Genomic DNA, 17,502 nt, shown 5'->3' with positions numbered 1-17,502 from the left:
TCCTAAACTAAAAGAATAAGGATGAATACTTTGTTATCTCCTTGTACCCAACCTTTATTGCAGCACTCAAACAAAACATGTACAGCTGTTTACATTATCTGTGAAGTCACCCAAAACTCCCTAAAATTGCATTGCCTCAATAACTTAAAACGAGTTAGCCTATACAGCAGGATTTCATGTACACCTCTGGATAGAAAGCCTCGAGTAAACCTGTTTATATCTGGATTTCACTAAGAAATGCTCCCTTCACACATGGTGTTATTGCTGGTTGTGAGCTATCTGTCTTTTGAAGCACAACCTGTACTAACGCTGCTATATCCAACCTTTCACATATGGCTTTTAGAAGTTAACACTTTCATTAAAAAAAAAAAATCATTCCGTTTGACTATAAAAATGTCAAATCCTAAATAAAAGAAATCCTTTAAAATCCTATAAAAGAAAAAAAAAAGCTATTTAGTTTGTAAAAATTAATACCACTTTAAAAATTCACATTGACTTCAAAAGTGTTAGGGGTCCAAAACACCCTCTAGTATTGTAGAAAAAGAAAAACAAACCCTAAAAACTACAATTCAGCCACCTGTATATGTTATGAAACCATTGTTTTAAAAGATTTCCTAAAACCTATCTCAAAAACAAGATCTATTCTGGCAGGCCCCATAAAAACACAGTGTAACAACATTACAAAGAAAAGAAGAAAAAAAACATATTCCACAGCAAAACCATTCAGGAGCCAGGACTGGGTTTCCTTCAAAAGATCAAGCAAGGTTTTGATTTCTTAACCAACTACTCCACAAAGGTGAAAACTACATCGTGTTGTAATAAAAACCATGACAACATTAATAGTAAAAACAAACAACGTATGACTTGCTATGATAATAAAAGTTGCAAAATAACCAGTCATCTTTTTTTTTCTGAATGTACAACAAAGTGTATTGAATTCTTACAGATGTGCCTGCAAAAACTGAAAGGCCCAGAATTAAATGAACTGTGAAGTCAATAGATGGGCAGTGCATGACAAAAATATACTTATTTGTGATGTCCCACAAAAAGCACTAGGTAATATCATTACCCTGCTATAAAAACGAAACATTGTAGATGCCTCCATATTTATGTGGGCATCCTTCACCAGTTATTACATTAGACACCCTTTAAACATCACTGTTTGTCATAAACATACTGCACAGCAGCTGGAGTGTCTACCTGAAACAGAGCTTGTCAAATCATGAGCCTATGAAACAGGGCTTACTGTAAAAGGCAAAGGTGTAAATAAAAATAAAAAATGGGATGGGGAGCGATTCTATGCCTCTGAGTTAAAAAATGTGAAGAAATGCAAAAAACAAGATCTCTGATCTCTAAGCATATCGGCTACAGTATTGAGGAAAATATCAAGAGAGGTACTAAAATGCTGACTGTACGCTGGAAAACACATAAGAAAACACCATGAAAACATACTAGTGAGAAAAATGGCTCAAATGATTGTTTCGCATAGTTAAACATTAATTTTCAAATAGACACACATACATGCACATGCACGCCCGTTCACTCCATACACAGTTCACATAGCAATTATCTTGGTTAACCTGCCAGCATAAACTTGTCCTTGATATGCAACATTGGAAATTTCGACTCAATACATATCGGTAGTACAAAACCTAAGGATAAAAATAGCGAAAGATCAGTGCAGCTTTGCATAGTACCTTCACATTTAAGCAAAACATCAGATTTGATGAAGATAGAAACACTGAAGAATTCAGTGCCGAGTAGAATGTGAAGATCTCGGAGCTACAAAGCAACATGAAGGTGTTTGTACACACAGGATAAGAAACTTAAACCAAACTATCATCCATGATCATTCACAAAATGCTAATTCACATCTATGTAAGAGAACAGGAAAAAAGCTTTGCCTGGAATTACAAAAAAAGGGATTCGCAAGGGGAAAAAGGGTCACACCACCAAACAAAAAAAAGTTGACAAAACATACAAATAATTGTGTACTTGTACACAAAGAGACTACATTATCAATTAACAAACAGGCTTGAATATCACATTAAAAAAAAAAAAAAAAAAATGAAAGGGAAATAGTAGCGTTCTCTTTTTTTTTTTTTTTTTTTACTCCATGGTGGGATTCGGCAGCTGAAGACTTCCAGTGGAATGCCATGTGGGGCTGGTCCTCTCCATATCTTACATACTGCCTAATGTTTTATGTTTCTGTAAAACACAAAATTATCCCCATTAAAGACACCAGGTGTATGATGTTTTGTTTTCAGATGAAGCAGATACTGTATAAGGCAGAGACAGTCCATTCGTATATATTTGAATGCTTGCTACTCTTTTGCATTAACTGGATTATACTGATATACATTTGAGTTTAAGCACCATTTATGGTACCATATTGTTGTCAGATTTTGGTTAGGTTATGAATATGGCTACTAAGAGAACTAACAATTTTAGCATCTTTACGTACACATATGTAAAGATTTACATACAGAAAATAAAAAGACATGGCAATATAACCAAATCATTAATTAAAGATATAAGACAGTAAAGCAGTAACGCAAAAAAATATCTATAGATGCGTAGGGAGATACAATGCAAAACTAAGTAAAGAGATGAGAAGTGAACTGCATGAGGAAAAACATCCTTAATGAGAATTTCAACCATCAAACTAAATCAATATCAATGCACAATATTTGATTACCTGTGGGATCTGCTTCAATTTGTTCTTCTGTTTGGTTAATTTCCTCTGTTAAATGAATAAACAAATGTACAAGTTAATAAAAACAAAAGATAACCGACACTGAGCAAAAACAGACACTGAGTATAGAATGCACGACTCAACACAACTTTCTGTACAGATCAGAAAATCGTCCCATTCTTTATATCGTTTAAATAACCATAAAATTGAATTACCAACCTGCTTCGTCCTCCTCAGGCTGCTCTTCCTCAGCAGCTGCATCCTCTGTAACAAGACAGACACATTTCACAACAATGCAAACATAACTTCCTCTATTCTCTGTGTAGTATCTGATATTATCAGACAATATTGGCAACCACATTATTGTACTAAGTCTACTATTTAAAAAAAAGACATTTTGGGTATTATTTCTTGATGCTATATAATAACCATCTGAAGCCCCTTTCACACTGAGATTCCAGATAATACACAGGTAATGTGTGCCGGCAATTGTTCCTGGATCGTTAGATTTTGGTTCATTCATTTCCCAGAATCTGTGCATGCGTTCACACACAACCTGTAAAGGTCCCGTAATGACACATGACATCAGGATGTGACGTGTAATGTACGAGTCAAAAACGGGAAGGAGAAAAAGCAAAGCAAAAGTGTTTTCGTTGCTTTGTAAACATGGCAGCTGATCAGCTACTAGGGACTTTGTGGTTTAAGTATAAAGCCTCTTTCACACAGAAATTCTGGAAAATACATGGATAATGTGTCTCAGGATCGTTTGATTGTTGTTCATTCACACTGCCAGTGATTTTCCGGAATCTGTGTGTGCGTTCACACACGTCCCGTAAAGATCCCGTAAAGTCATGACATTATGATGCGAACGATCTCAGCATCGGCGTGGATAGTGAGTAGCTTACTGATCTCTGCTTTATTACGGTTTATACATATTTTTCAGTTGAGAATGTCGATCTGCCTTCAAAACACCTGGTAAAAGAGTTGCACAATAATGTGCATCATTACTACGACGCACCCTTTACTGCATTGGTTCTGGCTTTTGTTCACACAGAGCTCGTTCCAGGACTGAAACTGGCAATGTTACTAGGTCCCCAACCCAGGATCGATCCCGGAATCAATCCTGGGATGTTTTTGCATTCAGACAAAATGCACTCTGGCAAATTTCCGAGACCAACGTGCAGTGTGAAAGGGACTAGAGTGAACATGTGAAAACAAAAACAAAAAAAACATACCCTCTTCTTCTTCCATATTCTCTTCCTCAAGCTCTGTTTCCTCCAATGTGGAGTCTTGTACTTCCTCATCATCCTGAACTGGCTCATCTGTGTCCTCTATAACATCTTCTTCTGTTTCAGTTTCTTCTACAGAGACTGATTCCTCAGCTGTCTCTTCGGGTGTTTCTACATCTTCCACTGGTTCTGTTGTTTCAGGTTCATCCACTTGTTCAGGTTCTTCTACTTCTTCTTCTACTGGTTCAAGCTCCTCAACTGCTTCTTCTACTGGTTCAAGCTCCTCATCTGCTTCTTCTACTTGTACAACCTCTTCCACAGCTTCCTCTGATGGTTCAAGCTCCTCAACTGCTTCTTCTACTGGTACAACCTCTTCCACAGCTTCTTCTGCTGGTTCAAGCTCCTCAACTGCTTCTTCTACCGGTACAACATCTTCCACAGCTTCTGCTACTGGTACAAACTCCTCCACAGCTGCTTCTACTTGTGTAGCTTTCTCTATTATTTCTTCTACTGGTGCATCCTCTTCCTCCAACACTACCTCCGCTGCTTCTTCCACCTGTGCAGCCTCTTCAGCTACTTCTTCTACTGCCTCTTCCAGTGGTAAATCTTCAACTACTTCTTCTACTGCCTCTTCCAGTGGTGAATCTTCTACTGCTGCAGCCTTTTCCTCCAACACTTCTTCATCGGGTATGACCTCCTCCTCTTTTGCAGGCTCTTCCACTGCCTCCTCAAAAGCCTCTTCCTCAACAGTCTCCGTAACCTCAGGCTCTTCTTCCACAACTTCTGGTTCTTCCTCAGGAACTTCTTGCTCCTCTTCAACATCTTGATCGTCCTCAGCTAATTCATCTTCTACAGCAGTGGGCTCTTCGTCTACTTCCAGAGGTTCTTCTTCCAAAGGAACAGGCTCCTCTTCCACAGCCTCTGGTTCTGCAAATGAAAAAACTATTATAGTGAATATATTAAATTGACTATACTATGCCTTATTGGTAGGTAGCAATATATGTGATGTGTAGAACTTTATGAATACACCTATTCAGCAGTTAGGTTATATTACATTATACTGGATCTTTCTGTAGTATATACAGAACCCCCCCCCACCCCCCAACTAATATATGATGGCATGCACCAGTCACTTCGTACAGCATTGGTCTGCTCACTACCTCATTCAGCATGGAACGGACTTCATTCCACTGCCTCATCAGTCAGTTAAATAAAATTACTGCCCTTGAACCCTGTCACTTTAATCAGACCTAATTAGCTTTTTTTTTTGCACTAAAAATCTTTTATCTGCACTGTTGTTCACTTCATGTCTGCCATTTGCCTTGCGCTGCTTTATTTAACTTTATTTTTATTTTATTTTTAAATTTTATTATATGTCTTTTTTACATTCCCTTATTGTATGGTTGTATCTACAATTTACATTTGATCTAGATTTTTAGGCTTTAATGTTAACCGTATGCACCGGGGTCTGAGAGTAACGCAATTTCGATTCTCTGTATGTACTGTACATGTGGAAATTGACAAAGCAGACTTGACTACATACTTGTATACAGCTGTACAACACAATATGTGAGCATAAACAAATAGCAACAATTGCACATTGTAATTTCAAAGAATATCATAAAAGCCGTACCCGGTGGTGGCTGAGCTGCTTCTTCAACTTTAGTGGCCTGGATTTCTTCCTCCACGATAGATTCAGGAGCTGATTAAGAAACAAAAGTAATAAACTTAGTTGAAAGGAAAACAGTCTGTTATTCTGGATTGAAAGCCAATTTCTAAAACAGATTATTTATTTGGCTTGTACAACGCTTGTACAAAAATGCTTTACTAAGATTTGAAGTTCAATTAAATAAGTCTTTTGTAACAGGTCAATGCGATTACTCTCATGTCATGTTATGCAAGAACTTTTGTGGTATGTGGTAAGGCAGTGATGAATGAGTATTTCAGTTATAAAAGTGTCCATCAGAATAATTTCTACATAGTACACAGGTGGTACATATACACATATACACACACACACACACACACAGAACAACATAATTATGAACACCGCAAATATTTAATGATCCACTAGATAAAGGCCAACACCCCTGTAGGCCTGTCACGATAAATTTTTGTTGAGCAATTTATTGCCCCAGAAATAACTGCGGTAATCGATATTATTGTCATTTTAAAGACCATATTATGCCACTGAACATATAATCATAATGTAACAGCATAATAATGCAAGAAGGCCTACACACTTCCAAATGACAACAAACTTTTCATTTTTAAGAATATTTAGATCATGGAAATTAAGTATCAAAATATTAGATTAATATTACCTTAAACTTGAATAAATAGTAAAATTTTCTAGCAAAAAGTGCATATTAACAATGCACAAAGAAATGCCCAAAGAACTTGTATGAAGATTTTTCCTAGCCGCCTTTGCTCTATAAATTAATGGTGCACACTATTGCTGAAAAACACAATCCCTACTTAAGCAGTCAGATTTCCGTATGCAAAGAGGCACAGATCACTAGACAAGGCCGTCTCTGCAGATTAATCTATTTTTTTTTTGTAGAAGCATTTCTTTAATCTGAACTAGTACCTCATGACTACACCATATTATGTACGAAAAGCTGCAAAAGACACATGCTCAATTGGAATGTACAAAACATGGTGACATTAACTTTTAATTAAATATAAGGTGTCATGTACTAAAATGTACTAAAAGTATAGGTTTGATAAAAAAAAACAAAAAAAGGCAAAACACATACACACAAATACATACATATACATTTCTGTTTTCCTATTTTAGGGGTCAGGAAATTTTATCTTGTAACAATGGCAGTAACTTGTGCATTTACTTTCCTAACTTGCACATCACATTAAATGTCTGTTTGTGTTATAAAACCCTGTATCTTATTGACCTAAAAAAAAAATATATATATATATATATATATATATATATATATATATATATATATAATTATTATTTTTTTTTCCTATGCATCAACAAATTCTCACTGCGCCCTTATTTATTGCATAAAACTCCTGCATATGATTCTACTTTACCTTCTTCCACAGGTTCAGCAGGGGTTCCCTCAAATGATTCACTGGTCTCGATGGTGGATTTATCTTTCAGCCCTGAGGATTTTACATGTGGATGTGCATACATGAGGAAAGTGTAGAATACAGTCAAATGAAATAAGCCCTCTATGAAGAGCAGTACACTTTCAAAAAAGGATTTCAATAAAAACCTTATGACATTTGGTTTACTTTTGCACTAGAGCTTTTCTGTCCCTCGTTTTACATGCACAAAGGTATGTGTTTGAGATTTGAAAAAGACCAATAGGAAAACAGAGGAGAAGTAAAAGGAAAAGTTTATAGATATTATTATTAGTGAACAGACATGTATTCTTGTCCAGTTTTAATACAACGGTTTGTTTTTGCTTGTATTAATCAACACTGAAAAGAAAAACACTCAAGGCACTGATAAAACATATCAAGGGATTCATTTGGTTTATTGATAACACAAGAAAGTTCTCTCTTAGTAAAGTATAGCTACCTGTTGTATTTATTATAAAATAAACAAAATCAGAGGAACATCCATGATGAAATTCACACTATAGCTAGTATTTTGTAGTAAACCAAAATCCTACCTTCAAACAAAACAGACCTTTTTTAAGAGAAAAGAGCTTCCACATGACAATCGGCTTCTAGCACCTTGTTGTGGTTTTGCTTCTACTGATCTCAATGTACTGATTAACATCACTGATTCTCTCTCATAGAGACAAAAGGTATTGGCTTCGGTCTACAAGGGGTGGTCTCTGGAGACTCACAATGGCCTGAGATCAAATTCAGCCAAATGTTAACAATTCACACAAAAGACAAAATGATCGAACAGTAGCTGATCTGCTGCCTTACGGTTTCTTTTTAGCAGCAGCCTTCTTGGATTCTTTGACTTTTCCATTTTTCTCGACCTTTTTAGCATCGTCATCAACAACGGGTTTCTCATGAGATTTCTTTTCAGCCTCTGGCTTCTCCTTCACCTCATCCTTTTCCACCTTCTTAGTCTTCTTCGAGTCTTCAACTTCTGCCATTTTCTCCCTTTCCTCCTTCTCCTTTCTAATTCTTTCCATGGCCTTTTCCACATCCTCCTTCTCTATTCTCTCCCTCTCCTCTTTCAGACGAGCCTCAGCTCTCTCCCAGGCCTTGGCTTCAGACTCCTCCCTGATATGGTTCAAGGTCTTCTCTTCCTTCTCTTTGGCTAGGATGCTCCTCACTTCAGCCAGAGCCAATTTAGCTATCTTCCTAGCCTCCACTCTCTCGTGGATGATGGTGAGCTGCTGTTTCAAAGCTTCTCTTAGCTTCAACCCAACATCTTTGGCATTGGAAAGCTCTGGGGAGAGACTTTGTTTGATGATGGAATCATGGTAACTACATCTCACCACTACACACCTCTCAAACCACAATGCAATTAGTTGTAATGATGCAAATCATTTCACATCAGAACTCTCTCATTAGTATGTTTGTGATATCCTCCACACCGGTGGATCTCGACTGAACTCGATGGTTCCCAGTACAATACAGAATATTCGAAGGCCCACCACATAGGCTAAAAAATTTCAAGTATTTCTGCTGTAATAATGGCAAAGTTGCTCATTGCTCAAATAAATAGAAAAAGAGCTGTAAAATTTTACAGAAAATGTTTTGATAAATTATTTGGCCAAAATTTATGTGATTGTTTTGTATGCTTCAACAAATCCTTGGCTTATGGAAAAAAACTAAGAAGAAAAAAACTAAGCTCCCTAGGAAGTTTGCACTGGCTCCCTAAACAGCCCTGTCTCCCAGGTTGAGAATCACTACTGTACACATTATATTTGAAGATTACGTATGTAGGATGTTTATAACAAGTCCACAGCTCCCTAATATTATTTGCAAATAGCCTGGAAAATGTATACACAAACTTACATGTGCATGTGGTTCCTTGTCAAGTCATCATTGTCCATGCAGACTCATAAATGGCAAATAAAGAATGTGGTATTGTTAAACACTCCTTAGTTAAACAGAAAAATAGTATGTAGCTTAAAATATTGCATGTCAGATCAGTCATGCAAACAGAAACAAGTTTATCAATGCCTTCCAAGCCCGCAAACCACACTAGGAAGCCATTCTGCTGCATGCACTTAGACCAAGTGTGCAAAATACCTCCTTTTCTCCTGGAAACCTCTTTCTTTTCATCTAATTTAAATAAGACAGACAAACAAAGTCAGTGACTGCTACTTAAAACAGTTGTACAATGTAGGCCCAAGTCCTGCCTTTGAGGTCTTCTCCATACATCTCTTTGACACTAATGATATCAGAGAGTATGCAGCCCATTCACCCATGTCTGGTCTAATTCTATTGAGTCTCTAAAACACATGATGGCTGATGACTAATAATTCTGATAGAAAGAAATCTCTGTAAAAATGATTTTGGAAAAAAGAAAGTGTTACAAAATCACCATCTGCAAGCAGTGGCTTTTTGTACAACATTTGAGGATAAGCAATCTTATTAAAGCCAAACGAAACCAACAACTTAAACATATGGCAACAATTGCAAAATAATTAAATCAAAAGATCTGAATTGTTAACTTACCAAAATAAGCACAAACTGTACTTGAAATATTTGCAGGTATAATTGTGATAAGTGGTATCAAAGGGATGAATTATTCTTTTTTTTCCAATCTAAGCTAAATTCCTAATTTTACACTTAATTTTCAACAAATATACTTACAGACACAAAAGCAGCCATTTTGTAAATACCTCCTGCATACAGTACTTTTTGCATTCAAACTATTTAACAATTCACATTCATAGCCCTCTCATAGCCCTCTCTCCTCCTAGTATTACAGGAGCCATGAATACTATTATTTATCAGGCACACAGTTTCTGGTGCTTTAGATTGGCAGGTAGGAACTGATTGTTGACGGTTACAGAACTCTGGGGTTCAGGAGACGTTTCCTACACACGCCACTGAACTAGTGCTTGGCTGATAACCTGATGAAGTTCCTGAATTGACACCCATTGATTAAATGGATAGTTCACCCATTAATTACTCACCTTCATGTCGTTCCAAACCGTAAGATTCATCTTTATTAGCTCTCTGTCACTCTGTAGACAGCAATTATTTCGAAGATGAACGAAGGTCTTATAGTTTGGAACGACAAGTAATGAATGACAGAATTTTCATTTTTGGGTGAACTAACCCTTTAAATCAGCTACATATCCATTTAGACCATAGTACAAATTTCCACCCTGAATTTTGTTAACAGAGGTACTACTGCAAGAAGGGTGGGATATATTCATACTGTATATCTAAGCTATCATTATTCTATAAATATCTAATGGAGGAGAGCAAAGGCAACTGACATAACAATGAAGAAACTAAAACAGCGTAACTGACAATGTCATATAAAACTGCCTATTCTGTATTGAACAGTAAAAAAAAAAAAGAGTTTAAAGGAAATATAAAACACAAGAAGATCCATCTACGCTGAGTTGCTGAGGATGCAAATCATCCCAAAATGCAATTATTGTAATAATATTAATGGCTGACAATAAACTATTCAGATCCTTAAGACAGAGAGAAATGATAATCAGATTATAAAAAAGATGTCACATGTACAGTGTCAAATTGCAAGACTCAAATAGAAATACATACTCTTGTTCATGATATAAGGGAACTGAGGCATGCAGCAAAGGTGAGATGTTCAACTTACAGCACTAAGGTCATATGCAAAAAGGTAAATAGAGTATTAGTAGCTGTTGCAAAAGAGCTGCAATGAAGCATAAACTACACAAGGTCAATATTTACAAATATATAAATGTTCATAATGACATCATCTTCAAGAGTTCACAGGTCCCAAAGTGACTGTTGGCGATCTTCCCAACAAAATGTTTCTTCAACTGTTAGAAACAGAATCAAGTCGTCAAAGGAGCAAGTCCCCCTTTAATAAAGTGCTTCTGTCACAAATGCGATAAAAACACGACTATTGATTTTGAAGGCCTAAAATAACGCACGTCTTTTGGCCCTGAACCCCTTCAGTCTGTGACGCGCCAGCAACATCCTCCGCTGCTGCCTCGGTTTCTTCATCCTCTAGCGTTTCAAAAGGACTCATAATGTCATAAAGGAAGGTGAAGAAACCTTGATACCAATCAGTGCCCTCTTCCGCTAAAATATCGAGGACTTCCTCAAGGGAGTCTGTGTTTTCTTTGCTGCCATCTTTGGTCAGCCCTACGTAAACGGGAGAATAAGGAAAAAGAGAAAGATAGGGAAAGAAAGAACAGTGGGAGAGCAAGAAAATAGAGAGAGGGTGGTGTTGGTTTGCAAGGTTTAGTAGATAAGGATTCAGTGCTATAAAAAAAAAAAGAGGGTAAAGTTGCAATTAAAGCGTAAGAAGTAGTAAAGGAGAAAGGGGTCATGCATGGGAAGGACTAATGGGGCTGTTTTTGATATGGCTCAGTTACTTGTGAAAACAGTTAAACTAAATGAGAAAGTAAAATCTCTTTATTTTCTCACCATACGACAAGACTTTGCCTCTAATGTAATACTGGTAAGTTAGTCTAATTTACTAATTCATGCAATAAGGCAATAACTTCATCACTTTTTCTCCGAAATGGTATGTCGTTTGAACAAAATGATGAAAGTACCATGCACGTGCATCTGTCTGATTTAATTCAAAACTGCACAAAAGTGAACCAAAGTCAGTCATGCAAAACATCTGGTAAAAAATAAATAAATCAATAAAAATTAATTAGAAATCACTGCACTTACCTAATAGTACTTTAGCATCTTCCACATCGAAGTCTCCATCACCGTCAGCATCATAAGACACGAGTTTACCTAGTAAAGTAAAGTGAATCTCATTTAGTCATTTGACATGGTTTGTGAATAATTCATTGAGCCATATATGAAACTAAAGGTCCTACAAGTAGCGCCGTGGAATTGCTTGTATTTGTCTTTGTTAAAATAAGATTAATGACAATACATTACAACATTGTACTATTTTATATAATTCTATAGAAAATAAACCTGCATGGTACAGATTATAACAACATTATAACAACTTTCCTTAAGAAGTGATCAACAAACATCATTAGATTACGATTTTATCAAATTTTAGAAAATTATTAGAAAATACACTACAGTCCAAAAGTTTTGGTGTCAGTGTCTTATTCACACAGAGGCTGAATTTAAAAGTTAATAAATAAGATAGTAATAATAATAGCTTTCAATTGTACTGTTTTGACCATGTAAAATTACTGGTTTCTATTTCAATGTAATTTATTCCTGTAATAGCCAAGCAGAATTTTTTTGCATCATTACTCTAGTCTTTAGCGTCACATGATCCTTCAGAAATCTATAAATGTCTTTACGGTCACTTTTCAATTGAATGCATCTTTGCTGAATAAAACGAATCTCTTTCAAAACAAAATCTCACTGACCCCAAACTTTTAGAGTACATTTATATAAATGTAGTGCGTGTTTATATTAAAGTATGAAAAACTACACTAAAATAGATAGAACTAACGATCAAATTCCCTTCCCTACTTTGTAACTAAAGATGATAGGTTCGAAGAAATGAGGTTTATGGTAATGATTCTATTGACTGGATCAGATTGCATACCTTGTAACACCTCTGAAAGATTATAGCGCAAGTCCTTTGCTTTGGCTGCATGCAAATTAAGGCCAGATATACAAAAAAAATACATGTAACATTAATGTAATAAGTATTTTGAAAACTACAACACTGAATAATAGAAATCAAAGACTCACCAATTACACCTTGATAGTCAACAAGGTCAAAATACACCACAGCTACAGAGGTCCAGACGCCCAGGAGAGCCAAAACCATGAACCAGGTGAAAAACGAGGTTCCTCCTCCAACCTCTGCCTTCTTTCCATTTTTAAGTGCCTGCTGTGGCTTGGCATCTGAAGGATAAAAGAATAAGGTTATATAATATCAAAACATAAAAAGGTTTATGAATATAAAATGTTTTCAATTAACAAAATCAATCCAGCACACCAAAAGCCTCAAGTGAACGAGAATGCATGCTCAGACCTAAGACTTTGAAAATGAGATTAGTCCTTTAGTATTACGGTACACACAAATATTCACTCAGGGCCACTAGTTCAGAGACTATGTAACATTAGCATTGAAATGTAAAAAATACTGGAGACCAATCAATTCTTTCTATATTCAAATGCTGTATAAGATCCAAGAGATCTTTGGTTTTGATGAAAGATTCCCTGTAGGATGCTTAAATATTCCACATGAAATCCCATCTATAGTAATCACAAGGTGACAAAAGTCTAAAAGTGCAGTTGTTCTGAGGTCTGTTGACACTCCTCATGGAACTGTGGTATAAATACATCTGCATTCAGAGCTCTAGTAGGAAGAATGAACAGGTGTTTTGTCCGCTACGTTCTGCTAGGTCAAACCACACACTTGTTCATGCGCACACGCAGGCTACAAACGTTAGTAACAGATATACAGAGAGCAATAACAACAATAATGTGTTACAACAAAAGAAATTCGCTTTTTATAGTTTGCATAGGTGCATATATATAAACTGACTGCACAGTAAGACTTTATAACAATACATTTAAGACACATAAGCCATCTCTCCCATGCCCCCCCCCCAAAAAATAGAAAAAATTAAAGTTTTTGCTGCTCATATACACAAAACTAAAAACGAAGTATTAAATAAGATTTCATATATAAATAATTCATTTTCAAATGTTAAGGCTTTCTCTCACACCCCATGTCATCTCTCGTCATAAAACGCTATTCTAAATCATAAAAATACTATACCCGTTTCTTCGTTCACCACCTTGACCTCTGCATTCGGCTCCCCCATTCCTCCCAGAAACGTGGGGAAAAAGAGAGCGTCTTTCACCCTAATCCTAGCCCAAACCCCTGTACAACAGCAGGTCTCCTGCCTTTTTGTTCCTTGTGAATTGAGCCGGAACTTAATATGGAACTCGACCAGCAAATGGATTATTTTTAGAACGGTCCGCTCGAAAGCCAGAAAATCTCAAGCACTCATACGAAAGGGTAGAGAGGCAAATCCCACTCCATCCTGCTGTTCTTGGTCCCATATGAAAACTGAAAAGGCAGGATGGTCATCCGAGTTACTATACTTAACAAAAGAGTAGCACACAGTGGAGGATACATTGCTTTACTACATAAATGTGTTTTAATGACATGCAAATCAAACTCTGGAGGGCGTTTTCCAGCCTCCAGGCAGAGGAGCATTTAAATCCTGGCAAGTGACTCTCCTGCCACAGAGCTATTTATTTTCCATACAAGGACCGGTCTCCCGAGTTTCTTGATGTTCATATAACTCATTCATTTTAGCCATATAACTAAAACAGCAAAACCTGTATCACAAAGTAAAACTACCATGTCATGTACTTACGTAACCCTCTATCCTCAAGAATATCACATACTATATCATCTGTTTTACCAAAATATAGTCAAAACAGTTATATTGTGAAATTTCATTTCAGTTCAACATAACTGATCCTGTTTTAATATATTTAAAATTAAATGTATTCCTGTGATGAAAAAGCTCTGTTTTTTCACTCAGCTAAATATGCTGACTTGGTGCTCAGGAAACATTTAATTTATTTTCAATTATGAAAACAGTTGTGTTGCTTAATACTTTGATCAACATATTTGCTAAAAAATACATATACTTTCATATAGAAAAAACATTAAATGCAATCCAAAACCAAATATCTTTTACTTTTAATATTTGAAACTGCATTGATGTGGATTTTAATCTTTTAGCTAGATCAAAGCTGCATGCAAAGTTTGTAGACAAGACACTCCCCTCTAGACAAACATACTTAACAAGTCTCTAAATCTACAGTCAAATGGCTGCCATTGTGACCTAATCATGTCTTCCCCTCCCCCATTTATGCCTGCTATGAAAAACAGTGCTTTTTGTAACTCTGGCAATGCTTTTGATGTTGCTTCGACTATGCCTTTGTGGTACGAAATGTCCATCGTCTAGCTTGCATAACATCGTAGTGAAATGTGAGCATTGAATTACCCTCTCTTCTTCATATGTATCTACACACCCCACTGTGTAAAGCAAGCAGTTCCTTTCTGGCCAGAGGAACAAACCCTGGACATTAACCCCTTATCAGCATGTACACCCTGACTGGAATCTTGAATGACCAGCAAGCTGACACTGCTTTAGAACATTAGATCATATACTGGCTTAAAAGTACAGTTGGTTGTCTGATGCCACAACAAGAGTTCAAATGTTGCATTTATAAACATTATTGGCATTCATTAGAAAATCTGGACTAAACAGTGTTGCTTGTTAAACACACACAAATGCATTCCTTTACTCTATGCACAAAACAGTACATTTGATATTGTGAGATGCACACTGCAAATATATTCTACACAACCACGTGTCAGAGAATTGCATTGGATTAAATGCCCTTGGAAAAACAAACATGCAAGATTATTTGAACAGAACAGTGGAATCAATGAAAAAATGCTCGAGAAAAAAAACAAAATGCAAGCACGTCATGTCAGCCTATCATTTCTTTACCATTTCTGTGGCACTCAGCAAGAAATTCTGTGCAGCTGAAATGTTCCCTGAAAGCAATGATTTTGACAATTGATAAAAGAGGACATTGCATTACTTTTTGAAAAGCTGAGTTCACTTTACAAAGCAACGCATTATAAATGCATCAATCTAAGATTAGTGGTTTTGTAACGGTTATTTAGTAGATATTTAAATGGGCGTGGTTTTACATTATTATCATTACAGGAAAGGTTTTCCATAATGGATAAACACAAAAATTTACCCTAATCGTTTATTGGAGAGAACGAGAACGCTTATCGCAAATAAGAAATAGTAGTTCAAGTGGCACCTCACGGACACCAACAACATAAAAATGTGATGGCATTTGATTCATGTATCCAGGTATACAGTTCATAACTGCATTTATTCAAGTCTGCTTGGTTTGCTTTACTGGCTCAAAATATAGAGTTAACCACCATAATAATTCAGGTTTTTTAAATAAGGCAGCCACAAGATGAATTAAGCTTTTCCATGAACAAAACAGTGTTCACCATGACCAGTAGCTAACAAACATAAATAGAAAGTGCACAGGGGCCTGGACAAACAGGGTAACACAAAATAAAAATATAACTGAAAACAGTTCTACAATATCACTAACTGCATGTAAATACATATTTATGATGATTTAACTCAATTTAACGGTATTTAAGGTAACATTTTACGCCGTTTTACGTTAAAATGAAACTTATTAGAGTTTAAAGTCAGCACATAAATCTATACACCCTTGTCTAAAATCTCACTGTAAAGGTTTATATATTCAACAGTGCAATAGTTAATCTACCACTCTTACATAATAACCACGCAGATACTAAAGTCAATAATAACAGCTAGATAGCTAAACCCAACGTCAGGACGTTGTTAACCAGCAAGTGGGCTCCTGCAGTGTGGCAGTGTTTGGGGACATGGGACCCCAGAGGCCACGTGTAACCCCTCCCACGCTCTCCCAATATTGACACGTGGGCATTTAAGAGCTCGCACTGGGGCAAACTCTGGCTCCAACGATGTGCAAACATTTATCTGAAAATGTAGGTCATTTGCTGCTGTTGGAATTAACAAACAGTAAGATAAACTAGGCCTTGTGGCGCTCGCGCAAGTAAACTACGACTAAAAGCATGCAGAAGTTCTGCAACCATTTCATCGAAATGTCCAAGGGGGGTTAATACACCCCTCTTTCGTACAGAAAAGTTCTTACTCGCTCATAATGTAGCTACGAATCAAAAACTGTTTGTTGTTACAGTGTAATGTAACTAATGTAACGTTAGTTAACATATCACGACTATAGCCGACACACTGCGTTGGTGTCGTTCGTATTATTTTACTTGTTTGTGACTTCTACACATGGCATTTACATTAGATAGACAAAAATCAATCTTGCCGCTCGATTAACGTGACTTTCAGGCCTTCACCGACATGTACGTATTTTTGACGACAACAACATGTAAACATACACACCTCTTTTGACCTGTCCCTTTGCATTTTTCTTAGCCATTGCAAATGAAAGTTCTTCGACGTTTCTTTTTCTGTAACAAATGAATCGACTGTTATTCCAGTCTCAGCTCTGGTACTGATGCCCTGCAAAAATCAAATCCCTACGCTTTCATACACCGAGGCCCATAGTAGCCCGTCCCCCTTTTGAGTGACTGAGCATTCGACCAATACTGTACAGACAAAGCCATTTGGGCGGGGCAAATGGAAATGTCATCCAATCGCTGAGCAGTGGCTGATGACTTATTCAATCGTGTGGATACCTGTGAGTTAAAACCGCCCAGTTCTTTTACGGTTTTTTTTTTCTAGCAGCACTGGAACGTGGCAAGATGGAAGGTTGGATTTATCGCGAGATCCATGTCCTTTCACACAGTGCTGGGAATGCAAAACAGTTCACAACGTTATCATAATTCTTATCGTTGCGTATTAACGGTCTAATGATGTGTGACCTAACATA

General features: G+C 36.6%; 1 protein-coding gene across 4 annotated transcripts; it reads right to left on the bottom strand.

Moving 5' to 3' along the window:
- Window positions 1-36: 36 nt before the first annotated feature.
- On the bottom strand, window positions 37-17,189 carry asph (aspartate beta-hydroxylase). 4 transcript variants are annotated; one of them, XM_026206740.1, is made up of 10 exons: window positions 17,013-17,189; window positions 12,727-12,882; window positions 12,578-12,622; window positions 11,725-11,793; window positions 6,982-7,053; window positions 5,558-5,626; window positions 3,931-4,851; window positions 2,915-2,959; window positions 2,699-2,743; window positions 37-2,208 (listed from the first exon to the last, which is right to left on the bottom strand). In XM_026206740.1, exons 1-10 carry the CDS (start codon window positions 17,047-17,049, stop codon window positions 2,201-2,203), a joined length of 1,467 nt encoding a protein of 488 aa, XP_026062525.1. In that variant the 5' UTR covers window positions 17,050-17,189; the 3' UTR covers window positions 37-2,200. The 4 variants fall into 4 exon arrangements, with proteins under 4 accessions (XP_026062525.1, XP_026062524.1, XP_026062529.1 ...); XM_026206739.1 differs by lacking the exon at window positions 17,013-17,189 and adding an exon at window positions 13,766-13,922; XM_026206744.1 differs by lacking the exon at window positions 12,578-12,622 and having other exon boundaries at window positions 17,013-17,188.
- Window positions 17,190-17,502: the final 313 nt, after the last annotated feature.

Source organism: Carassius auratus, chromosome 27, assembly GCF_003368295.1.
Source record: "Carassius auratus strain Wakin chromosome 27, ASM336829v1, whole genome shotgun sequence".
In the NCBI taxonomy this organism is placed as follows: domain Eukaryota; kingdom Metazoa; phylum Chordata; class Actinopteri; order Cypriniformes; family Cyprinidae; genus Carassius; species Carassius auratus.
The sequence above is the reverse complement of the archived record's forward strand: the minus strand, read 5'-3'. Positions and strand labels throughout refer to the sequence as shown.